At 40.6% G+C, this 25,769-nt stretch overlaps 2 protein-coding genes across 3 annotated transcripts; one reads left to right on the top strand and one right to left on the bottom strand.

Moving 5' to 3' along the window:
• Window positions 1-120: 120 nt before the first annotated feature.
• On the top strand, window positions 121-14,021 carry Zfp3 (ZFP3 zinc finger protein). Its single transcript, XM_013363810.4, has 2 exons — window positions 121-254; window positions 8,524-14,021. Exons 1-2 carry the CDS (start codon window positions 149-151, stop codon window positions 10,038-10,040), a joined length of 1,623 nt encoding a protein of 540 aa, XP_013219264.3. The 5' UTR covers window positions 121-148; the 3' UTR covers window positions 10,041-14,021.
• Window positions 14,022-17,118: 3,097 nt separating this feature from the next.
• On the bottom strand, window positions 17,119-22,189 carry Znf232 (zinc finger protein 232). 2 transcript variants are annotated; one of them, XM_078042721.1, is made up of 4 exons: window positions 22,057-22,189; window positions 20,610-21,084; window positions 20,198-20,351; window positions 17,119-17,921 (listed from the first exon to the last, which is right to left on the bottom strand). In XM_078042721.1, exons 2-4 carry the CDS (start codon window positions 21,024-21,026, stop codon window positions 17,161-17,163), a joined length of 1,332 nt encoding a protein of 443 aa, XP_077898847.1. In that variant the 5' UTR covers window positions 21,027-21,084; window positions 22,057-22,189; the 3' UTR covers window positions 17,119-17,160. The 2 variants fall into 2 exon arrangements, with proteins under 2 accessions (XP_077898847.1, XP_077898848.1); XM_078042722.1 differs by having other exon boundaries at window positions 17,655-17,916; window positions 22,057-22,165.
• Between the last annotated feature and the right edge of the window lie 3,580 nt (window positions 22,190-25,769).

Below are 25,769 nucleotides of genomic sequence, written 5' to 3'. Positions count from 1 at the left end.
GCGGAGTGGGGCTTGGGTTAGGGTGAGGACCCGCGGAAGGCAAAGCTGGAAAAGGCAAGGAGGCGTTGGCAGGCTGACCACCTGTTCCTTCGGCGAGTGCTCAGCGCTGCGATAGGCTGGAGTGTCGCCCGGGTACCGGAAGTGGCCGATGCCCGTCGCCAGTGACACCAAGACAACAGCTGCAGGTTCTGCGCTAGCTGCCGAGCGGCACCGGGAGCCGGAGCGGAGTGAACGTGGGGCGGTAGCGGCCAGCGGTGAGATCTCATTCCGTCACGGCTGGGAGGAGGACCACGCTGGGCTCCCTCCCCACTCCCCAGCCCGCGAGCCGAGCGGGAGCCCGGTGTTTAGGCCCGTTCCTGACTCGGGTTTGCTGTGACCTTGGACTTAATGGCTCTCCCGGGGCCTCCATTTCCCCACTTGCACACTGAGAGGGTGGGGCCTGGGCACTGCCTGGAACTGTTCCAGTTCTGGTTCGATGCCTGTCAAACCGCGGGAACAGGAGAAGCCTGGTCAGAGGTGGGGACCCGTGGGAACTGTGCTTTTCCCAGACATTCCTTCGCCAAGTAAACCGCTGGGATGAAATGGCGGGCAAAAATTAAGGCCCCTTTGGTAGACGGTGCCCTGTGCTGGCTGACAGGGTATTGGTTAGTTATGTAAAGGAGATGGTATTGAGCACAGAGTTAATGGAGCCCTCTTGATTGTCAATACCAGAGGGAGTACAGACAGCTAGGACAACAGTGCCTTATGTTAAATATCCAGACTGGGAGAAGGAACTTATTTTTACAAATGGTTATTGAGACCAGCTATGTGTCAGACACTGTCCTAGGCTCTTTAAGCATGAAGAGAATGAAATCTCCAGTTAGCCCCCAAGAGTGTCAAAAGATTCACTGTGTAGATAAAACACTTAAACAAATTAATTTACCAGGTATCTGAAATGTGCTAAGCATTGGGAATACCCACGAATAGAATGTTATCCTTGCTCATAGTCTAGAAAACAGACATGAAAGTAATAATACAGTGGGGGTAACTGCTACAAGATGAAGAAGTATCTGTTTGTTTTAAAATCTGGGGTCAGGAAGACAATGGAAGGAACTGTGTGTGCTTCAGCTAAATCTCGAAGATGTTTGTTAAGTGAACAAGGTGGGCAATAGTATTACAGGAAATGGGAATAATTTGTTCTCAAAGGCAAAGAAACTTTAAAGATTGGGGAAATGTTAGAACTGCAAGTCACTGAGCATAGCTGCAGCTTCCAGCTGTTTTCAGAGAATGAGGAATAGGAGAGGGGGAAGGGAAACAGGCCTGATCACAGGGGCATTATGAGCTATTAGAAGAAATTTTTATTCTGGAGGCCTTGGGAGGAATAAACAGGAGGTGACATGGAAATTATAGTGAACAAAGAGTTAAGAAAAGGGCTAGTGAAATGCTGGTTCAGAGGACCAAGAGAGAGCCTCCTTCCTGCAGATGCTAGTGAAGATTGGGGAGGAGACAGTCCTTGTACTAGATATTGAGTATTGGTGAACTTGCCTTTCTGAAGTTAAAGGAAAACATTTGTATCAGTTAAGGTTATTATTTTGTTTGTAAGTAACAAAATACAACTCAAGCTGATTTAAAAATATGCAAGTATAGCCAGGCATGGTGGCACCCACCTGTAATCCCAGCAGCTCAGGAGGCTGAAGCAGGAGGATTGAAAGTCCAAAGCCAGCCTCAGCAATTTATTGAGGCCCTTAGCAATTTAAGAGACCCTGTCTCAAAATAAAAAGGGCGGATGTGTGGCTCAGTGGTCAAGTGTCCTTGGGTTCCATCTCTAGTACCAAAAAATAAAAATATGCAAGTATATAAACTCTCATGAACTGGAGGTCAAGAAGTATGGCAGTTTCAGGCCCAACTTAACCCAGTGGCCTTCCTCTTAGTTCAACATGCCTTCATCTATAAGCTGATAGTGCAATGGCAACGACGGGTCCAGGCCACAATATATAGCAGTCTCTTCCTGTGGTTCTGTCAGGATGGCAGAAACAACTTCCAGAAACTCCCAGTAAACTTCCTCAAAATATCATTGATCCAGATGAAGGCATATGTCTATTCCTGAACCAGGAATTCCTGAATCCTGCTGATTTGGAACCAATTATTTCAAGGCGGTTGGTACCTATCTGGGTAAGTTCATTTGGGGTGCACTCCTGGAGGTCTTGGGTGAGGTAAAATCTCCTGAAAAGAGAATAAGGCCACTCGAAACTTTCTTGCTCTATTATCCCACAAAGTAATTTTGATAAGATTGTATCCTCTTATACATTTGTATGTTGATATCCAAAATGTTTCCATTTATTATCATACATTTTAATCGTTGCAAAGGATATTAGTTTTGGTGGATTATACGTTTTGATATTTAAAAATAAAACCTTATGTCAGCTTCCAAGATAACATTCCCTTGTTTTCATGTGCTTCTAACAATATTCATTTTTTCTATAACCATTTAGCATTCCACTCCTCTCTCTACCACACCCATTCCCTTCATTTGCCTTCCTGTCTCACATAGTTATCTCAACTATGTCCTGGCTAACATTCCCAAGTTCCTCACTCTCTCAGTCTTCCACTACACATATCTTCCCAGATTCCTAGTATGTTCCCAAGATGCCAAAAGTTCTGCTGGGAAAATTCAAGAGAGCAAGCCAATTGGCTCCTCTTATACTGATGCTCCAGGAGATTGTGAGGGTTAAACAAAATGATGTCTGTAAGTTGCTCAGCACACAGCACATAGTAAGTATTCTTCACTCTCCACATCAAATTGTCAGTGCATTCTTGCATATCTCTTTTTACCTTGCACATGCTATATTGAAGTAAAAATATTCTTTCTTATTCTGCCCATTCTTCCTGATCTCTGAAGCTTTTCTTGCCCATTTTCTTCTCAGAATGCTACAGTTGCAATACATTTCAAACTGAGGTACACAAACACTTTTTATAATATCTGTGGGCCTGTGGGTTGTGACTGGAAACCAATTTCTAGATTGTTGACTTCAGTTTGTATCCTCGCCTAAAACCAACCTTCTTGAGAACTAGCCTATGGCCTGCAGACTTCTCTTTCTCAACTTGTCTTTTACAATTGCTCTTTTCCTCCTTTATAAAAGGAAGACACACCTCTCACCCATCTCCTCTTAAAAATCTCTGGTGTGCCATACAAAGGTATAATTTGTTGAGAGATGATTCTTAGACCTTTTATAGGGCAAGCTCCAATCCTTGCTTTCAACAAAAATTTAAAAAGACCTACTCAGGTTCTCAGTTGATAAATTACTTAATAATGTTTTACTACAAATCACAATGTGGTTTTTGATACATAAGTTCAAAGAATTAACTGATATTGCTATCAAAGAGATTGTTGTAAACTGATTTAGGTAATTTGGGCAATATCAGGTCTGGGCACAATAGCTAGGGTAAAGCTGATAAACAATAGAAATGTGGTTTTTCAAATTTCTTTCTTTCTTTCTTTCCTAGAAATGTACTTTTAACTCAGAAAAGATTATTTAGAGCTGGGCATGGTAGTGCACGCTTGTAATCCCAGCGACCTGGGAGGCTGAGGCAGGAGGATCGCAAGTTCAAGGTCAGTCTTAGCAACTTAGGGAGGCCCTCAGCGATTTATTGAGACCCTTAAAAAATAAAAATAAAAAAGGGCTGAGGATATGGCTTAGTGATTAAGCAGCCCTGGGTTCAATCCCTGACACACACATACACAAAGAGAGAGAAGAATATCTAGTCAATTGTATTTTATCTGTCCTGTCTGCTCTCAGGAATTTAAGGTAGGGGAAGGACAATCAAGAGGAAGACAGGACCTCAGCAACTTAGTGAGACCCTGTCTCAAAATAAAAAGAAAATGGTAAAGTTACACTGGGTTAATTTCCCAGTACAAAAAATAAACAAATAAAATGAAATAAAGAGGAAGGTAGGGAACTGGCAGTAATGATTATAACCGTGATACTTCCCATAGACCAAACATTGGGTAGAGATAAATGAACCTTATTAAGAGTGGGACAACTTTAGTCATTAAGACTAGAACTAGCTGGGGATCAGAATCCCCTGGGCATAATTGTTAAAAGTACTTTGGTTCCCCTAGAGATTCTTATTGAGAGATCAAGGGGAAGGATCTGGAAGTCAAGTTTTCCAGTTGATTCTTCCATAGCTAGTCTATTTCCAAGCCAAAAAGAAGCTTTATTTAAGAAGTATTTATCTAACCAGATCTTCCTACCATGATTGCAGGCCTACTAAACAATTTCCAGTGTGTGTGTGTGTGTGTGTGTATGTGTGTGTGTGTGTGTGTATCTCCTCATACAGATTTTCATCTAGGCAGAAAGGTGCTTTTGAACTTTTATTTCTCACTGTTAGGCATCTGGTGCATGTATCAGTATTTTGTGCATGAAGTTTTCTGAGACTGTTGTCCTAGGGTTCAGGAAAAAACAAATTTAGATCTGCAGAGTTAAGGACCCTTTTCTAAACTCTGGTAACACAGTGAAGGTCTGCCTGTCATCCCTCAAATTGAGGACCAAGGGTAATCAACCTCCATTCCTCAGGTGGTATCTGAATCTTCAGAAGCAGTAATTTCAGATTTAGAAAAGTAATCAGTAACAGAAAAACTGGAAATTCTATTTGGGAATATGAATTTACCTATGAGAAATGGAGTATTTCCATATGAAGATGAGGTCTTTGCTTCTGGGAAAATCAATCAAAAAAAAGACTAGCTTTGATTTGTATATAAGATACCTACAAAACATTAACAAATGACACTAGTATTGTGTTGCTGTCAGAATTCAAAGTAAAAGAATGGTCAGATGCTCAGATTTAGTTGTGTAAGACTTTAGAATTTGAATTTTGAATTTGGTTTTGAAGTTGGGGTAGATATGTATCTAACTTCTATTATATCTAGTTTTACTACAAATAAGTGATTTTCTATATGGTATGGTGCAGATATAGGTTCTACAAATGCTGACTTTGTAAAGAACTTTGTAAAGATGAGAGCTGGGCATGGTGGCACACACCTGTAATCCTAGTGGCTCTGGAGGTCGAAGCAGGAGGATTGCAAGTTCAAAGATAGCCTCCACAACTTAGTGAGAGCCTGTCTCAAAATACAAAATAAAAAGGACTGGGGATGTGATTCAGTGATTTAGCTCCCCTTGGTTCAATCCCTGGTGGATGAGGACTAGAATATGGAAAATAAGCCATCATAGGAGATATAAAGGTAAGAAGGAAAGGCCAGAGAGATGTTGGAAGTAGATAGGGACTGAAATACTAGCTTGTGGAATTTGTTCTTAGTGGCTGTTAGAAATTTATTTAAGACAATAATTCCCAACTCAGATGTTACCATGGATGAATAAGATAGCTGAATTGTCTATAATGGATCTTTATAATTTTATAGATGCATATTTATAATTTTTAGAGATTTCAACAAAAAGGATTCCTAATCTTGGTGTCATTGCCATCTGTTTAATTACTATCCCTCAAATTAAGGGAGGTCTGGGTTCAATCTTATATTCTTTTCTTTTTCTTACACTTGTATCTAATTAAACACCAAATCTTCCAGAATTTGACCTCTTAAATATTTCTTCAGTCTTTTCTATGACTATTGCCCTAGGTAGATCTCATCTCCTCTTGTCTTAATGACTGCAACAGCCTTCAAACTGATTTGCCTATGCCAAGACCTAGAAGCATCACCATCCTTTCTACTTCAGCTACTAAATGACCACTAGTGCACATCTACTTGATATGCTCATTTGACCAGAGACACTTCTTAGAAAAAAAAATTCCATGACTTTGCACTGTCTAAAGTATGAAGTTCTATACCTGCCTTTCTTCCCATAAATATCACCTTCCACAATTAACACTTTTATTGATGGGAAGATTGTACTCCCCAAATTTGCCATGATGCCCAAATACACTGCCCTAGGCAAAGGGCCACTTCAGTATTAGCTCCAGTTTGCTTATCATCTGAGCAAAGTTCAGGCTCATTTATCTATTATTTGCACTCCACTGCTGTGATGGGAACAGCTAAATTCCCAGGATATTTTTATTAGAAATAAGTTTGACTTCATAAAATAATGTTTTCTATCTGGGTGTGGTGGCACACACCTGTAATCCTAGTGACTTAGTAGTCTGAGACAGAAAGATTGCATATTTGAGGTCAGCCTCAGCAACTTAATGAGAACCTGTCTAAAAATAAAAAATAAAAAGGACTGGGGATATATAGCTCAGTAGTAAAGTGCCTCTGGGTTCAATCCCCAGTATGAAAATAATAATAATAATTAATAATAATAATAATAATAATGTGTTAAAGATTAAAAAATGGCTTAAGCAAGGCAAAAGTTAGTCATTTAGATAAAAAAAGTTCACGGGCAATCATTCCAGGATTGATATGGCAGCTGTGAGAGTCATCAGAGATCCAGGTGCCTTCCAGTTCTGATCCCCAATCCTATGTATATTGGTGTACTCATGGTCTAATCTGGCACTCCATCACTCCTCAGGAACAGCAATGGAAGAAGACAGTGAAGAAATGCATCCTATCAACCTTAAGAAGATTTCCCAGTAGCCTCGTGTGCTTTAATTTGCATCTCACTATCATTGGCCAGAATTTGTCATGTGGTCAGAGTCAGCCGCAATAAAAGCTGGGAAATGTATTTTTAAAACTATGCTCATTACCTCTGTAAGTAAATTCATTATTCTGTTATGAGGAGATGGAGAAGAATACATATTGGGATAGGCAATTAAATATTTTTGCCATAGATTTTTGGAAATTTAAAAAATCTACCCTTTAATTAATCTATAAAAATATTAAGAAAATTCTGTAAAAGGGCTGATTTTATGATTATTCATTTTGTGGTTACTTAATTTGTAAAGATCAATATCTTTTCCATATGTAAAAATAATAACTAATTTCAGAATATAAGAAAAACTCACTAAATGAAAAGACAGAATGGATATAAAATACTCAGGATAAGTTTGGAATTTCTTTTCTTTCTTTTTTTTTTTTAAAGAGAGAGAGAGAGAGAGAGAGAGAGAGAATTTTTTTAATATTTATTTTTCAGTACTTGGCGGACACAACATCTTTGTTTGTATGTGTTGCTGAGGATCGAACCCGGGCCACATGCATGCCAGGCGAGCGCACTACCGCTTGAGCCACATCCCCAGCCCTCTTTCTTTTCTTTTCTTTCTTTTTTTTTTTTTTTTTTGTACTGGGAATTGAACTATGTCCCCTGTCCTTTTTTATTTTTTAATTTGAGATAGGGTCTCATTAAATTGCTTAGGGCCTTGCGAAGTGTCTGAGGCTGGTCTCAAACTTGCCATCCTCCAATTTTAGCCTCCTAAGTCACTGGATTATAGGCTTTGTGCCACCTGTACCCAAATTTGGAAATTTTACAAAAGTATACTAAAATTTACTTGAAAAAGTATGAGACTAGATAAGAAATATCTGAAAAAGAAGGCTAATGAGAGAGAACTTTCTCTAACATATATAAAAAATTTTAAAATAAAGCTTAATAATTTAAACAGTTTGGTATTGGAGAAGAAATAATTTAGTAAAACTGAACAGAATATAGACATTGATCCAGAGCTGGGCACAGTGGTACACACCTATAATCCCACCAACCTGGGAGGCTGAGGCAGGAGAATTGCTAATTCTAGGCCAGCCATGGCAATTTAGCAAGTCCCTGTCTAACAATAAAAAATTAAAAGGGCTGGGGATGGAGCTCAGTGGTAAAGTGCCCCCTGGATTCAATCCTCAGTACCATAAAAAAAAGCCCCAAATATATATACACACTTATACTATGGTACAAGTGTCATTTTAAATCAGTAGGAAAAATAATTATTTAGTAAATGATATTGATATGATTCACTAGCCATCTGGAGAAAATTTAAGCTAGAACCTTACTTCATCCAAATGTAGGGAACTAGGGGTAGTTAGTTACTTATGTGCTAGTTATAGCTAAGTTACATTAACCTTTTGAATAAGTAACCCCAATATACACTATACCCTGCTCCACATAGCTGGTGATAAACACAGAACTGGACTAAGACCAGGTCATCTGACTGCTCATTTTGTGGTTACTTCATCTATAAATCCCAAAGTTATTTCTGTTGACATAGTATCCTTGTCCCTTTTCTTAAATTTTTCCATATACCCCATCTATGAATATGGCTATCATTTTCCCTAAATGTTTTCATTTAGGGAAAATGAATAGAACCTCATGTTCTATTCCAGTTCACTGTTAATGTTATAGAATATTTATCAGTATCTTTTAACCATCCATTTCTGATTTCTGTTTTTAAATCTTTGCCTCTGATAAGTTTTCTCTTCAGTCAGCATCTGCTTCTGAGCATGTCTATCATAATTCTAAATCTCTGTTTTCACCAACAGCATCCTGTCATTTCACCAAATGCCAAGACTGTTTTTGAGTGCTGTCAGCACTACATCAAAGCTCTGTCCCCCTGTGCTCATTAGCTTCATTTAAATATGAAACAGCTACTTCATATATTTATTTTCTTTCATTTCAGATTGTGAGATGGGGACTGAAAACAAAGAGGGGATTAAGGAAGAAATTTTTGAAGAATCTGAGCTGCATGGGCCAACGTTAGAAAAACTTCCAAAAGTGGTTTACCAAGTTCATGGGTTTAGAGCAGCTTGTGAAGAAGACATATTAGAGGAACATTCGAGAGAGTCCTCAGAAGACATTACACAACAGATGTCTCCCCAGGAGAGAGATTTTGCACCAGGGTTGATAATCTTTAAGAAATCACCCTCAAGTGAGAAAGACCAACAGGATAGTGAAAGTGAGAGAGGCTGCAGGCCTACTCCTAATCTGGTGACACATCAGGGAGATGCTACAGCAGGGAGTGTCAATACATTTGCTACCTCTGGCCAGAATTTTATAGAGAATTTAGAACCTAACAGAATTCGGAGGACATCTGTGGGGGAAAAGCCTCATTCATGTAAAGAATGTGGGAAAGCCTTTAATCAGAACTCACATCTCATCCAGCATATGAGAGTTCATAGTGGAGAAAAACCCTTTGAATGCAAAGAATGTGGAAAGACATTTGGAACTAACTCAAGCCTTCGAAGACACCTGAGGATTCATGCTGGAGAGAAACCCTTTGCTTGTAATGAATGTGGAAAGGCCTTCATCCAGAGTTCACATCTTATCCACCATCATAGGATTCACACCGGAGAGAGACCCTATAAATGTGAAGAATGTGGTAAAGCCTTCAGTCAGAATTCAGCTCTTATTCTACACCAGAGAATCCACACTGGAGAGAAACCTTATGAATGTAATGAGTGTGGGAAGACCTTTAGGGTTAGCTCACAGCTTATTCAGCATCAGAGAATTCATACTGAAGAAAGATACCATGAGTGCAATGAGTGTGGCAAAGCCTTCAAGCATAGCTCAGGCCTTATTAGACACCAGAAAATTCATACTGGAGAAAAACCCTATCTGTGTAATGAATGTGGGAAGGGCTTTGGTCAGAGTTCTGAACTTATTCGGCATCAAAGAATTCACACAGGAGACAAACCCTACGAATGTAACGAATGTGGGAAAACCTTTGGCCAGAACTCAGAGATTATTAGACACATTAGAATTCATACTGGTGAGAAGCCCTACGTATGTAAAGAATGTGGGAAGGCCTTTAGGGGGAATTCAGAACTTCTTAGACATGAGAGAATTCACACTGGAGAGAAACCCTATGAGTGTTTCGAGTGTGGGAAGGCCTTCAGGCGGACATCTCACCTTATTGTCCACCAGAGGATCCATACTGGAGAAAAACCCCATCAATGTAATGAGTGTGCAAGAACCTTTTGGGATAACTCTGAGCTGCTTCTCCACCAAAAAATTCATATTGGAGAAAAGCCTTATGAGTGTAGTGAGTGTGAGAAAACATTCAGCCAGCACTCCCAACTTACCATACATCAGAGAATTCACACTGGAGAGAAGCCTTATGAGTGTCAAGAGTGTCAGAAGACCTTCAGTCGGAGCTCTCACCTCCTCCGACATCAAAGCATTCATTGTATGGAATGACCTGCAAAATAGAAAAACTTTTTTGGGAAAGGCTAACGTCAGACTTATTTGTCATAATATTCACACATCCCAAATTCTCAGATGAAATGAAAAGAAAGAACCTCTCTCCTTCTACTAATTTTTTTTTAATTTCAATAGTTGGTTGAAAAAGGATGAGGCACTTTTATGAACTATTCATTGAGAAGTTTTATGTACTGGGTTAAGTCATAAAAGCTGTCTCAGGCCTTAATTCTCATTTGTCCCTTTTCCCTTCCCTTCTTTCCTTCTCCCCCAGTGGATTATATAACATTAGGGGTCTGTATCTGCCATCTGCCCTATTTGGTTGCTCTTCTAAGAAATGGGGGAACAGGATTCACCACCTCCTAAAAATTACAGAGTTGACTCATTGAATTTACGCCATGAAAAACATGTTAGAAAGTCATGACCTAGATGACACATCTCATTCTTGTGTCCACTGTTTAGCCTTGGAATAATTTAGCATGCTTTTATTAATAGCCTCAAAATCTTCCAGCTATGCTATCAAGTTCCCTTAGAAGATGGCAGCATTAATGAAAAAGCAGGAAGCTTGGGTCATTTCACATTTCCTGCTAGGTTTCCTCATTCATCTGAAGAGGGTATCATTGAAGGAGGAAACTGACAGTCCATTTACAGAATTGTAAGTGAAGGCCATAGGATCCAAAGGGACTGACTAGGCAAGGCCACAGGATAAACAATTGAGGCCAGAATACTCAGCATGGGCAAAGGGTCTCCTTGGCAGCTATCCCCACTTCAGGGCTGCCCAGACTGACTGCTACAAGAATTTTGCTGCGTTTGCTTTTGGTCCCAGCTTCTGCTGCTGCTGCTGCTATATAAGGAAGTATCAGAGAGAACTGTGTGGTTTCACCTCTACTAGTCATCTGGCCACAGTAACGAGCTGGTTCACCTGACTAACCAGGCCTGGCTTTGCCAAAGCATGTTAACACTCATAATCTGGATCCCACTGCTGCTGGTTCTGATGGGCTGAAATATGATAGCTTCTTCTTGGTCTGATGGTCTTGAAATTTGAAATTTTCTTTTTTCAACATCTTTACATGTTTTTTGTATTCTATATATCATTTCTTCTTTAAGAAAACACATCCTTCATTTTTCATGTCTTTTTCTATTTTTGGTACTGGGGTTTGAATCCAGGGGCACTCAACCACTGAGCCATAACCCCAGCCTTTTTTTGTATTCTATTTAAGGATAGGTTCTCATTGAGTTGTTTAGGGCTGGCTCTGAACCTGCAATCCTCCTGCCTCAGCCTCCTGAGCCTCTGGGATTATAGGCATGCACCACTGCGCCCAACTCACGTCCAATTTTGAGGCAATGAGTGATAGTAGGAATTGCACTAATGGGGCATGGAGTCTGGTCTGAGAGTTAGACCTTGAATAAGGCACTTCACTTGCTGCTCTCTAATTTTATCTGTAAAATGAGGGGAGTTGAACTAAATGCTAAATGATCTCTGACACTTCTACCAACCTAATAATTTTTTGATTTTTTAAAAAAAATCTAACTTTATAATCTTCATTGTTCTATTCTTCAATCACTATTAACACTAATACTAATCACCAATATTTATTGAGTATTTACTATGTGCCAGGCACACGCCTGACAGTACATTTTTATTTTCACAACATCTCTATGATGTGGATAACCTTTTTTTTTTTTCCCCTCTTATGGTTTTGGGGATTGAACCCAGGACCTCATGTATACCAAGCAAGCAGCACTTTACCACTGAGTCACATCCCCAACCCTGATGTGCGTATTCTTTTAAAAAGAACACTTTATTGAAATATTATTTATATGTATATACAATCACCTGTTATAATTTATTCAGTTGAATGATTTTTAATAATTTATAGAGCTGCCCAATCATCAATAATGTGGGTATTCTTGCCACAATTTATGAGAAGAGATAGCCAGGTAAGATGATGTATGCCTGTGGGCACACTTGCAATTCCAGCTACTCTAAAGTTTGAAGCTGGAGGATTGTTAGTACAAAGTCATCCTGGGCAACTTAGGAAGGCACTTTCTCAAAATGTTAAAAAAAAAATAGTGAATGTAGCTTAGTGGTAGAGCTCTTACCTAGCATATGGCCTTAGGTTAATCTCCAGCACTGAGAGGAAAAAAAAAAAAGGGCAGAGAGGAGATGTTAAGTAATTTACCTGTGCTCACACATCTAGTAAATGCTAGAGTCAAGATTCTATCTCTGGTCTGATTTGTTCTCTTAATCACTGTGCTGTATTGCCTATACTTATTTGAAACCATTTGCATATTTTTATTACTAATTACTACATAGATTTGAATATAATGAATTTGAATCATGTCCTTGGAAACAAGCTGGTCACAACCAAAATCCATTGGTGAGGACTGGCAGTGTAGCTCAGTGGTAGATCACCTGCTTAGCATTTGTGAAACCCTGGGTTTGATCCCGGCCCCCACAGAAATAAACAAAACCTCCCCAGATCCACAAAGTGGATTTATTCTGTACACCTATAGTGTCTCTCCAGGTTCATAGCCTTGGTTTGATAAAAGGGTTATACAAATAAACAGATGATTGCACAGTTCCCACATCATTCCAGGTATCTCTGTTTCTAAATACCTAATTCTTAGCAGAAGTGTTTGTTTTGTAGTGCTGGGCACTTTCTAGACAAATACTCTACCACTAAGCCACCATCCCTACTCTAGGTGAAATTCTTTGACTTAGCTCTTCCCTTAGATGATGATGGCTCCTTTGTTACTCAAGCTCAAATTGAGTTGTGTTGAGAACATCTTTCTCACACAAAACTTGGATGTCACCTAACTTCTGATTTTTATGCTTGCATAATTTATTGCCACATTCATCTCTTGGCAAGTTCTGATACAGAACTTAGTACTCTTCAAGGTCTCCCCCTAAAGATTCTACCCATACCAAAAAATACATGAGTAATAAAGGATTCCATTGATGATGCTGTGTGAAAGGTGGAGAAAAGTTCACATTGTACATCCTATCAGACACTTTTTTTTTCCACATTTTAAAAATTGGTGCATTATAGTTGTATATATTGATGGGATTTGTTGTTACATGTTCATCCCATCACACATTTTGTTCTCAGCAGTTCCTTCTTGGCTAAACTTAAAGGTTTTTTTTCCTTTTTTCTTTTTCTCTTTTCTCTGTCTTCCCTCTCAGGGAATCAGCCATCTCAGTTTCTTTCTTCTTGCCAGATACCCAGTCCGTATACCCACACCCTCTGTACTTAGCTCAGTTACCTTAAACCCATCACTAAGGAAGGAAGAGAAGGCCCTTCAGTTAGCAATTCACTCATGTGAACTTAGTGACCAACTTTTTAAAAGATTTCTTTTTGAAGTTTTAGATGGGCAGCATGGCTTTATTTTATTTATTCATTTTTATACAGTGCTGAGGATCAAACCCAGTGCTTCACATGTCCTGGGCAAGCACTCTGCCACCGAGCTACGGTCCCAGCCCCAGTGACCAACTTTTATTGTAACTGAGTGATTTCTTAAGATGGGGGAGGTCTCATGTCATCCTCAGGAGAATGTTCCAATTTGTTGTATAGTGCTTTCCTAAGAGGAATTCTGGTGAGTGAAGTCATCTCCATCTTGTTATGTATACCATGCACACATCCTGTAACTCCATTTTCTGTCCTCTTCATCTGTCCCCCAGTCATCTCAGGAAGATTTCTCAATTTTTCTTGTTTGCCTTCCTCCTTCTTCAGCTTACTTGGAAGTTAATATCTGACCATAAATGTGACTGGTTGTCATGATTCTGTGCAAGTACAATATGTAAAGGAAAAATCATGAATTAATTTTAGACCCATTAAAAAAAAACCAGACTTCATATCTCAAAGTCCTACCTAAATACCCAGAAATATCCTCCAGAATTTTAGAAGTTATGTCTGTGTACATTTTCTTCCTTCCAGAACTCACTTTAGGTAAATAAAGTATGTCTATAATTTTCCTGTATGATGTCTAATGTTTATTATTACAAACTGCATTATATTTCTTTTTTTTTTTAAAGAGAGAGTGAGAGAGAATTTTTAATATTTATTTTTTAGTTATCGGCGGACACAACATCTTTGTTGGTATGTGGTGCTGAGGATCGAACCTGGGCCGCACGCATGGCAGGCGAGCGCACTACCACCTGAGCGACATCCCCAGCCCCTGCATTATATTTCATTATAGCCTTAATATGACTTTGTGTCAGTTTCACCCCTACTCAAGTACCCCAAGTTGCTGTGATGTTATTTTAGCTTCTGATTTTGCATACATTGTTCACTCTGTCCTTGACCTGTTGCTTTGTTTGATGAGTTCCTTTATCTTTTATGCTAGGACAAGCGTTACCTACTGTGTGTGTGGTGTGTGTTGTGTGTGTGTTTCTTCATCATTAACAATGTAAGATATTCTGGGTCATCTGGATGGTCCAGGTTTTTTTTTTATACCTATTACTGAGATTTCAGGATTGCCTTTGCTAGTTGTCTACAGTTCAATTGTATAAGTGTTCTAGTGACTCCTGGTCCAAGGCAAGTTACTAAGGCTGTTAAATCAATAATCTCTTGAGAATCAGAAAAGCTCTCCCCAGAAAAATGTACATGCAAATTGAAATTTGTGAACCTTCTGTAACCCATTCTTGGGACTCCTATGGTCCTTTATGCATTCCTAAAAGTGAATTCTTAAATTAAAAAAATTACCAAGTAACTTCCACAATAACTTCTGCTTGTTTCTTAGCTTTTGGAAATAAATTGTCAAGATGAAGCCCTGGAAATGGGCGGCAGCCGGAGCCTCAGTAAAAGCCCAGTGAGAAGGGTGGGGACGATTCTCATCGTAGCCTGAATAAGGGAGCCTCAGGGAGAGGAGTCAGTATGCAATCATCCACCAATTGCTATAATGTGACAGCAAGGTGCAGGTGCCCTAGGAGCCAAGAGACTTGTGGGAACTTGAATAATCTGGTGGTGGTCAGCACTGTGAATCACTGAGTTTGGACTGCAATTTCTCTCAGGTATTCTCTCAACAGCAGTTTTCTGTCAGGACATAGACCCAATGTTATGGTAAGTCCCTGTAAACTATTCCCCCTACCTCCCAGCCCCTCACTCAGGGAAAGGACTGTGCCTTTTTCATTGTAAGTTCCAAACCACAGCATTTGAATCAGAATGAACATATAAATCTGTGAATACATGGATGGACAAGAAAGTAGGAGGGCAGGGTCTTACAAATTAGTGACCTGAATTCAGGCAATTTTTATCTCCTTTTTCCCTCACAGACCTCTTTACTCTGTTTATTTGATGCTGCCCGTTTTTCAGGTTGAGATCCCTGGGAAACACCTTGAAGTGGAGTGTGTGGTGGAAGTTTGCTGGGGAAAGCCTGGGAACATCCGAGAGCAAAGGGGCCACAGTATGGGCAGAGGGAGAAGTTCATAGTGATGTAGCTGCAACAGAGGCCTCCGGCAACCCCTCAAGAAGTGTGGGAAGATTTTTCAACAGTGTTTCCCAGTTCTCACTGCCTGCTCTCTATACCCATGAATTACATGCTGGGAAGGGTTATAAGCTCTGCTGAGGCATTTCCCTTTTGTCTAGGACCCTCCTGGGAGGGTCGATGTCAGCAGGCAGCACTATAGACAGCTGGGGATCCTGGCAATGCACCCACCACACTGTAAAAACTATTATTAACTTATGGTTCATACAAAAACAGGTCATGAGCTGGATTTGAATTTTAAGAGATGTAGCTTGCTGACCACGTTGTTGTCTCAGTATGTTTATGTGAGAGAAAAAAAACTTGTATGGTGAAGCAAGGAAAGGTTTCTCCAAGGAAATAACATTTAAAGAGATCTAGATGAGAGACGTAACTGACATAATCATAAGGTAGAAAATATGCGGGGGCAGGGGCAGAGAACAAAGATGGAGCTCCTGAGATGGACATGAGTTTAAAATATAGGCCAATGATCAATTTATTGACTCCTAGCTTCAATCCACCATTCTTTGTTCTGCTTTACTACAGCTGGACTTGTAAACATTTCCCCTTTGTCAGGTGGTACAATGGAAGGTTTTGATAATTAAGGGCACTAGACAAGAGTACAGCTGCCAGCAGCGTCCAGGAAATCCAGTGGCACACACCCTTTGGTGAATGATACTGATACCTCATCTAGTGGCTTCCTGCTCATCAGTCTTGGACTGCTACATCTCAGTGAATGTCAACCATTCATCCAGTGGGCCATAGCTAGTGCTGTTGGTAAATATTTAACCAACTGCACACCAAAAAATTCTTGATTGTTGCATTTGCTGATTTCCATGAATATTCCCATCACAGCTAATTTTAGTGCAGATTTAGGCAGTGATGTGCAAAATTGGCTCTTGCAAGCCTGTACAGACTGGCTCTAGTATGCCTCTGGATTAGCACAACCTATCCAGTGAGGTCTGAATTTAGTTTTGCGAGGCTGGAAGGGGAGCTTCTAAGTTTGCTTCCATTGGCCTTAGAGGTAGTAGCTGTTCCTCATTCCACTATTCCTATATCCTTTAGTAGATCATACCCTTTACTAGTTAATTCTTTATATTAAACTTTCCTTTTTCAAATTACTAGTGTGGATTCTGTCTCCTGCTTGGACGTTTGCAGATGTGACCCTCTCCAAGGAAGTAGACCAGTGTGCCCAGGACACTGAGCAGTTATGCTGTGCTAGCATTAGAACTCTACTGAAGTAGGCATTACTATCCTTATTTTATTGGTGGGCAGCTAAGAGTCTGGTTCAAGATCTGCCAGAGAGAAGCAGCAGCACAATTTGGCTATTACTTATAGCCAAAGGTATCCTATGGCTATGTTAATTTTATTATTTTATTTATTTATTTATTTTTTTAAGTATTTATTTTTTAGTGCTCGGCGGACACAACATCTTTGTTGGTATGTGGTGCTGAGGTTCGAACCCGGGCCACACGCATGCCAGGCGAGCGCGCTACTGCTTGAGCCACATCCCCAGCCCTATGTTAATTTTAATAAAAGGACATGAATTAATAAAATCTTCAGTTGACACTACATTGACAGTTTTTCCTAAATCAAGAAAGACACAGGAAAAACCTTAAGATGCTTTTAACTTTTATGATATCTAGTCTTAAGTAGCTTAGACAAAAGTACAAGTCTGTCTGGAGACTTTATCATCTTCAATACACTGAGAAGGCTCTTTGCTAGCATGAACTCTCTGATGTCTAATAAGCTCTGAACTCCATCTGTAAGCTTTCCCACATCCTTTACATATAAAAGGTTTCTCTCCACTGTGAATTCTCAGGTGCTGACTAAGATATGAACTTTGACTGAAGGCCTTCCCACACTCATTGCACTCATAGGGCTTCTCTCCTGAATGAATCCTCTGATGTTGAACAAGATGAGCACCCCACCTGAAGGCCTTTCCACATTGACTACATTCATAGGGTTTCTCTCCAGTATGAATTCTCTGATGCTGAATGAGGTTTGAGCTTTGATTAAAAGTTTTCCCACAGTCACTACACTTATAGGGTTTCTCTCCAGAATGAATTCTCTGGTGGATTACAAGATGTGAGTTATAAATGAAGGCTTTCCCACATTCACTACATTCATGGTCTTTCTTCCCTGTGGGAGTTTTCTTATTTGTGACAACCATCTGTCTGAAACTTTTCCCTTGAGCAGGGGACCACTTCCGTCTCTTTGCTTTGGAATTTCTTTGCTGCTGTTCTAAGGTGCCCTCAACTTCAGAGGTAGCTTCAAATGGAGAATCGTCAGTAGTGAGTTTTTCTGAGAACACTTGTGATTCCACTTTGGTAATGGGCAGCTGTGGCACTGATCCTTTGTCCTTGGGTTTTGGGCCATCTTCTGCAACAACTGATGGAAAATTTAAAAATACCTGTTCTGGATATATGGAGAAATGACACTTAGATTAGAACTTATATTTCTGGAAAGAAAATAAAAGGTTAAAAGTATTCACTAAATAAAATCTTCAGCTGACACTAAATTAACAGTTTTTCCTAAATCAAGAAAGACACAGGAAAAACACTGGAAGGATATTTACTTAGATATTATCCATGGTTATCTCTTGGTGATGTAATGATGCATAGGAGAGGATTTCTTTTTGTTTTCTCCCCCACCCACTCCTCACTTATCTGTCCCTCCAGATAATTTTTCATTTTTCCAGAATGAAATATTACAGTCTCATTTGCAAAATAAATTTCACCAGGCACAACGGTACACACCTATAATCCCAGCAGCTCAGGGGGCTGAGGCAGGGGGATCACAAAATCAAAGCCAGCCTCAGCAATTCAGCAAGACATTAAGCAACTTAGGAAACCCTGTCTCAAAAGACAAAAAAAGGTTGGGGATGTGGCTCAGTGGTTGAGTGCCCCTGGGTTCAATTTCCGGTACACACACACACACAAAAAAAAAAAAAAAAAAAAAGAAGGAAAAAAGTTTCAAAGCAGGCTCGTTTTAGAATTTAGTCAAAAATAAGAAGAAAAAGTATTTTCAAGGAATTGGGGAGTGGTCAACTAATGTTGAGAAGGAAGGGAAAAACAAAGAAGAATCATTAGGATCGGGAGAAAGGGATGTTCCTAAAGACAGATAGACTGCCCTTCTCAGCTCTGTAAACTCATTCATTCTCCTGTCCCATAATTCTTCAGCCACTAAAGAGGATCCTCACATAGCTGCATGGATCTCCTTGCAGGGAGGACTCATCAGCTCCCTGCCTCCTACAGCTTGGTGCTCTCTGCCTTTCTCTTTGATCTGCTCCTTAAAAAAAGAAGAAGAGGCCTGGGGTTGTAGCTCAGTGGTAGAGTGCTTCCCTACCATGTGTGAGGCACTGGGTTCAATTCTCAGCACTGCATATAAATAAATAAATTAAATAAAGGTCCATTAACAACTAAAAAAATTAATAAAAAGGAATAAGAGAGTGCTTTGCATTTTTGTTTTTAAATATCTGTATTAGTTATTTTATTTGTCTAACACTCCCTATGGTCTAAGGAATACAAAAAGCAATTGCTTTAAAATCACTAAAGATCATTTGATTTAAAAAATCCATTTTTTTCCAGATTAAATGCAGTGGTTAAAGAAATATGAAATATGCTTGCTATTATAAAAAAGGCACATGATACCTAGCTTTTTAAAAGTTAAGTATCAAGCTGATACTGTTTAGTAAACAAAACAAGTAAAGAAGACAAGAAAGAGTCTGGAAGAAAGACAAGGAGGGAAGGGGAACTGGGAGATAAAACATACTTTAGCAGATTACTTTCCATTTCTTGTTTTTCCCTTTTGTTGTAGTAAAATTCAATTTTTTCACATGCTTGTTTGGTAGTGGGATTGTGGTGCTGAACCAAATATTGAATAGAACCAAATAGTGATTAGCAATAATACATTCACATGATGCTACAGAGGTCAGCAAAGACAGTTTACAGTCCTGAGGCTCTAAGCCTACTGTCTCCATGTTTAGTGTTTGCATTAGAGAAAGAGGTGAGGATGTTTGTGGGCATGTATGCAGGCCAAGAAGAAAGTTTTTTCAATTAATCTGAAGGAAGAAGGTAGGTAGGTACAGACATAAAAGTTTCAAATAAGGCTTTTAGATGGTAGAGTGTACATGGCACATTAAGGTAATGACAGGCTGTATCTCACATAAGAGTGCTTTATGGCTTAAAAAAAATGTGTTGTGGGAGACATGGGGAAACCAAAAGAAAAGGATCTTAAGGCTAGACTCTAGTTCATGGCAGAGCTATTCTGAACTAGGTGTCAAGAGCAGTGGAGATAAGGCAGGCAGTGAGTAAAATATTTTGTGGTCCTGCTTTAGGGATCCTTAAAGCTGAGAAATACTAGCCAGCCTTATAGCCAGATAAAAATATAAATTTGATTTAATTCACAGAGTTACCTTATGAGGTAGGTCTTTTTTTTGTGTGTGTGTGGTGCTGGGGATGGAACTAAAAAGCTTCTCACATGCTAGGCAAGTGCTCTGCTATACAGCTACACCCCCAGCCCTAAGGTACCTTATTGTAATCCCGATTTTATAAGTGATGAGATAGGCTAAGTCTCTGACCTAGGAGGCAAGACTTGTGAGGCCATGATGAGCATAGCAAACATTTGAGGACCTATATGTCCTTTTTCATGTCATTTCCCCTCTTCCCTCCCCACAGAATCCTGCTTCTCACCACTCTCTGGCAAAGGCTGGGTCTCCTGAGATTCACACTTGAGCTGGGTCTCCTTAGGTTGGAGCTGGATGCTTAGTTCCTCCTGGGCTGGTCCCAGAGATGCCTTCTTCTCCCACGGCTCTTCCTGTGCAGGTCCATCTGCAGGGCCTGGAACCTGGAGGTGATCAGGCACCACTCGGTTTATGGGGGACCAAAGCTTCCAAAGAGACTTTAGAGAGCCTCCTCAGAGTCAGCACAGGGAAAGGAAGAGGAGCTAGAGTCTCTTTCTCATTCAGAGCTTGAGGGTGGAAAAGACAGAGATAGAAACACATACTAACTGCTCTACCTTGGCAACTCCCCCTATTGCTGCCCCTCTGTCCAGCCTGAAGGTCATTGATCTGGTTCCCACAACAGATCAAATCCCCCTTCCCACCTGCAGTCCTGGTTCAAGTCCTTTCTCTAAATCTTCCAGCACAGTCACAGCCTCCTCTCCACTCTTTGGGTGATGTTCCCGCACCCAGGACCGGAGTTCCTCAGGCAGGATGGTCAGGAATTGTTCCAGCACCAGTAAATCCAGGATCTGCTCCTTGGTGTGTCTCTCTGGCCTTAGCCATTCACAACAGAGTACCCGTAGTCGGCTCAGGGCCTCCCTTGGACCAGGGGTCTCCTGGTAGCAGAGCTGCCTAAAGCGCTGACGGAAGATCTCTTGGCTGCTAGAGTGGTTCCCAGGTAGTCTGGTCTCATATTCCCAAGACTGTTCCTCGTCTTTTGGCTTCAAAATAACAATCTTCTCTTGTTCCTGTGTATCCTGAAGGGCCAGAGTTTTAGCTGCTGTTAGTGGTACAGCCATAGTAGCCTGGACTAGCTCTGCAGAAAGCCCACACCAGCTGGAATCTTTCAAGGGCACCCTGTAACATAAGGAATCATTCATTTTTTTCATCCATTAAACACACACTCAACATCTACAAAGAGCCAAGCCCTGTACAATTCTCTTTCCTCTTTCTCCTTCAATCCTTGCTAGGATCCTGCTCCACTAAGTCACTGTCTTTGAGAAAGTTGCAATCTGGTAGAGACAGACATGTAAAATGTTTTTCTACAACTAGATAAATGCCATAACAAAAACTGTTCTGGGACCCACAGAAAGAAATAACTATGGGAAAGAAACCAAGTCTGAAACAAAACCCACATTTCCAGATGCAAAGTCCAGAGCTGAGCAGCTCTCTGTGCATGGTGTAGAAGAGGAAGACCCCTCCCAGATAGCCCCTCCACCCTTCCTCAAATTTCTGAGGTAGTACTACAGCAAAAGAAAAATGTAAAGTCCTTCTAAGGGTTAGATCACATATAAACGTCCAGGATTCCTGCAGGATTGTTATGGGACTTTTAGAAAGAACAGACTTAGGGGTATAATGTCCAGCGTCAGGATATCTAACAGGGCAAGAGATAGATGCACCCAGTGGCCACTAAAGCAGCATACACAGTTAATGCTGGCGGAAAAGACAAAGGCGCTCAAACGCACAACCAGTGTTCCAGAGTGATGCCTCAGCGATGCCAACGCCCAGCTGAACTCTGCCTGGCGTTGGCAGGTGCACACCCGAAAGCCCTGGGGAGAGGCTGTGGTCTACGCCAGTTATAACAAACCATCCCCACCCTTCAGTTTTCCCTCTGAGATCTCCAGAAAGGAGAAGAGGGACCCCAAGATCGCCCAGCAGGACCCTCCCTGACAAGTGACGCACAGCGAGGGTGGGTGGGGAACCAGACCCCTCTGCACAAAATCCCACGAAACTGCCTGCGAGGTCTGTTCTCTGTAGGGCTGCCGCTATCTGCGGTGACCAAAAAAGCAACTGGAGTTGGATCTCCAAGTGCCCAAGGCCGAGACTCACCCTACAGAGGCGGGGCGTCCATCAGGCACTGCCGTGCACCGCGCAGTCCCAGCCCCAGCCGCAGCCGCAGCCGCAGCCGCAACCCCCAGCCCCAGCCCCAGCCCCAGCCCCAGCACCAGCACCAGCTCCAGCTCCAGCCCCAGTTCCAGCCCCAGCTCCAGGTTTGCGCCTGCGCATTTAGTAACGAGGCCTCCATCTCCCAGAAGCCTCCGCGCCGCCTGCGGCCTCTGGTAAACTCCGGCGTGAACTGACGCGAGTGGAGCAGGCTACAAACTTGCCTACAATACTCCTGGACTTGAGGCTGCTGGGCCCAGCGAAAACCTCTTGCAGTCCCTGTGGAGGCGAAGGGGAGGTGAGGGTGGAGGCGGAAACCAGGGGACCAAATTTGGCGGACTTATATTCTCTGTGAATTGTAGTTTAGGGCAGTGTAGGGTGAGATAAATGACTGGGAAATTCTACCCTTGTGAATTGCCTGTTGCAACACTTGCTCCTCTGTTATGTTTTCCATTTAACTTCTTTCCAGACTTTTTCAGAGAGTCACAACCGAAGAAGGAGATCCCTTCAAGGAGAAAATATTTGCCAACCAAGTCCTTTGGGATAAAAAGCAATTCTTGGGACATGGGGTGGGAGTGTGAGGGAGGAAAAAGAAAAATTCAAAGGTTCTAGGAAAGTAAGGTGACCATTATGAAAAGGAAAAGTACCAGAGGACCAGATTAACTAGGGAAAAAAGTGCACTAGAATATGAGCAAGCCAGCAAAAATAAATAAATAAATAAATAAAAGAAAAGCTACTTAGATCAAAAGAAGCTCAAAAGCAAAATTACAAACGATCTAGAATGCAATGCAAAGAATACTCAATGCTGAAATCCGTGGGACCTAGCAATAGCTATTCTTGAAAAAGACTTAATTTCCTCCTTTAAAAAGAAATAAAGATATAAAAGAACTCAAAATTCATCTTAAGAAACTTTAAAAACATACTAAAATAAGGCAAATTTAAAAAGAAAGAGTGAATTAATAAAAATTATAGCTAATGAAATAGAAAAATTAAAAATAGTAGGAGAACTGGGTGTGGTGCACGCCTATAATCCCAGCTGCTCTGGAGTCTGAAGCAGGTGAATTGAAAGTTCAGAGCCAGGCTAAGCAAGTTAACGAAGCCCTAAGTAATTTAGCGAGATCCTGTCTTAAAAATAAAAAGGGCAGGGGATATGGCTCTGGTTAAGCGCCCCTGAGTGAGGCAGGAGAATCGCGAGTTCAAAGCAGCAAAAGCAGGTGCTAAGCAACTCAGTGGTTGAGTGTCCATGAGTTGAATAATGCCCCCCTGCTCCAGCACACAGAAAAAAGATAAACGTGTTTAGAGCCTGACTGAGGAGAAGCAAAATTGCAAACAATAGGAATGTATAAAGAGGAAAGAAAATGATAGTAGTATCATCCTCTTATAAATGGAATTTTCAATAAAAACTAGAAACTTATAAATTTGGACTTTTTTTTTTCCTCCTTGCTTTCCTGGGGATTGAATTGGGTGCTCTACCACTGAGCTATATCTCCAACCCTTTTTTGTTGAAGTTGTTTTGAGACAGGGTCTTGCTAAATTGCTGTGCCTGGCTAAATTTGGACATTCGTCCCAGCACTCTTGGAACAAGAATCTATATGTAAATCTGAATCTGGTTGGGGGGTGAGGTGATATAAAAATGTAGGTTACTGTTGGCATGGTGGTGCTTGCTGGTAATCCAAGAGACTTGGGAGGCTGAGGTAGGAGGATCACAAGTTTGAAGCCAGTCTCAGCAAATTAGGCCTTAAGCAACTTAGTGAGACTTTTTCTCAAAATAAAAAATAACTGGGAATGTAACTCAGTGGTAAAGTGTCCCTGGGTTCAATCCCCAGACCGTCCCCACCCCATGTAATTTCCTGTTTTCAAGAAGCTAAACATCCTGGCAGTTGGGAATGTGAGAAATCAAGAGTACATGGCAGATTTATAGTAGGGTAATATCTTCTTCGAAAACTGTGGGATTGGAGAAATGAAGAATTTTGGCTTATTCATTGAAACAAATTATGCTTCAGTGTTTGATTTTCTTAAAATGAATACTATAATAATAATTTTTAAAAATGTTAAGGCATTTCCCTTTGAAGAGCTGAGTGTTTGCTCAATAGAACCAGTTAGACATGTTACCTGGATTTAAAGAAAAAGTTAGCAGTTTAAGTGATAGGGACTCCAAATGCTACAGGGGATTAGTAGGGCCTGAGATAGTGAACTGGACCTTAAATAAGTGGCTATTTAAGGAAAGTGATTAGACCAGATCTTGAGCTGAAGAGTTTTATGAAACAAGAGACAAGTTAGTATGGGACAGATGAGAGAGGGTGTAAATTCCAAATTAAGGCCTTTTAATTTAAGTAATAGGCAACCGTTGATTCTTTTTTCATTGTGAGTTTATATGTTTGTGTGTGAGAGATGATTAAGCAGTGTTTTAGGAAAAGCAAATAATTACATGGCTTAGAAAGACAAAGAGTTTCAAGGCTACTATAATACCAGGGCTCAAAGAGATCCTGCTGTACCTTTTTCACTCAGGATTTAGAGGTACTGCCAGACATTCTGTATGGGTATAGTCTTCTTAATCACACATACATAAAACTAGTCATTGGATACCTTTCAGAAGTAATCTAGAGAAACCATTTTACCCAAGAGATAAATCCTGAGATAGAAAAAAACAGTCCTTCGAGACTTGTCTCCTGTTGTTAAAGGCACTCTTCACCATAAGGCTTACCTCATGTTCAACCATATAGGACAAAGTCATATTGTCATGTCCTTCAACAGAACTTTAAGCTTGTTTTGTAATCTCATCAGCTTCAAAAGTAGGGGAAAAGTCCCTCTAAATGTTTCACCAGATTTAGAAATTGGAAGAAGAAGTGATTTGTCCTCTGGCTCTAACCAAGCAACATCAACTTATTCACCTGCTGTTATTAGACATCCTCAACTGCTGTAGTCAAACTAATCCTAAGCTTCAGAGATGGGTTGGAAGAAGGGAACTAGATAAATAATTCAGTAATGAAGGTCTGGGATGTGCTTGGTGAAAGTAACTTTGGTAGAGTATTGGAAGAGGAACCCCAATGTGTGTGTGTGTGTGTGTGTGTGTGTGTGTGTGTGTGTGTATATATATATATATAGTAGATGGCCTCAATGCCTTTATTTTATTTGTTTATTTTTTATGTGGTGCCAGCATTTGAACCCAGTGCCTCACGCATACTAGGCAAGTGCTCTACCACTGAGCCACAACCCTGCCCCCCCCCCCCGCAGACAACTTTTTAAAAAATATTTATTTATTTCTTTTTAGTTATAGGTGGACACAATACCTTTATTTTACTTTTATGTGGTGCTGAGGATCGAACCCAGAGCCTCATGCATGCCAGGCGAGGGTTCTACCTCTGAGCCACAACCCCAGTGCCTAGACACTCTTTAAATAAAAATTTGGCTACAAAAGGAGATGATATGAGGAGTGGGGAAATGGGGTCAAGGGAGGTGTAGTTGAATTGTGTATGTATTTAAGACAGAAGACATTTGGGCACAGTTTTTATACATTTGAGAAAAGGCAGTGGGAAAATACTGAAGATACTGTGGCTCAGTGGTAGAGCACCTGTCTTTCATGAGTGAGGCACTGGGTTGGATCCTCAGCACCATAAAAAAATAAATAAATAATAGAGTTGAGATAACTGAATAGAGGG

The sequence above is a fragment of the Ictidomys tridecemlineatus genome, chromosome 3 (assembly GCF_052094955.1).
Source record: "Ictidomys tridecemlineatus isolate mIctTri1 chromosome 3, mIctTri1.hap1, whole genome shotgun sequence".
NCBI lineage: Eukaryota > Metazoa > Chordata > Mammalia > Rodentia > Sciuridae > Ictidomys > Ictidomys tridecemlineatus.
This window is presented reverse-complemented; position numbering and strand designations above follow the sequence as displayed.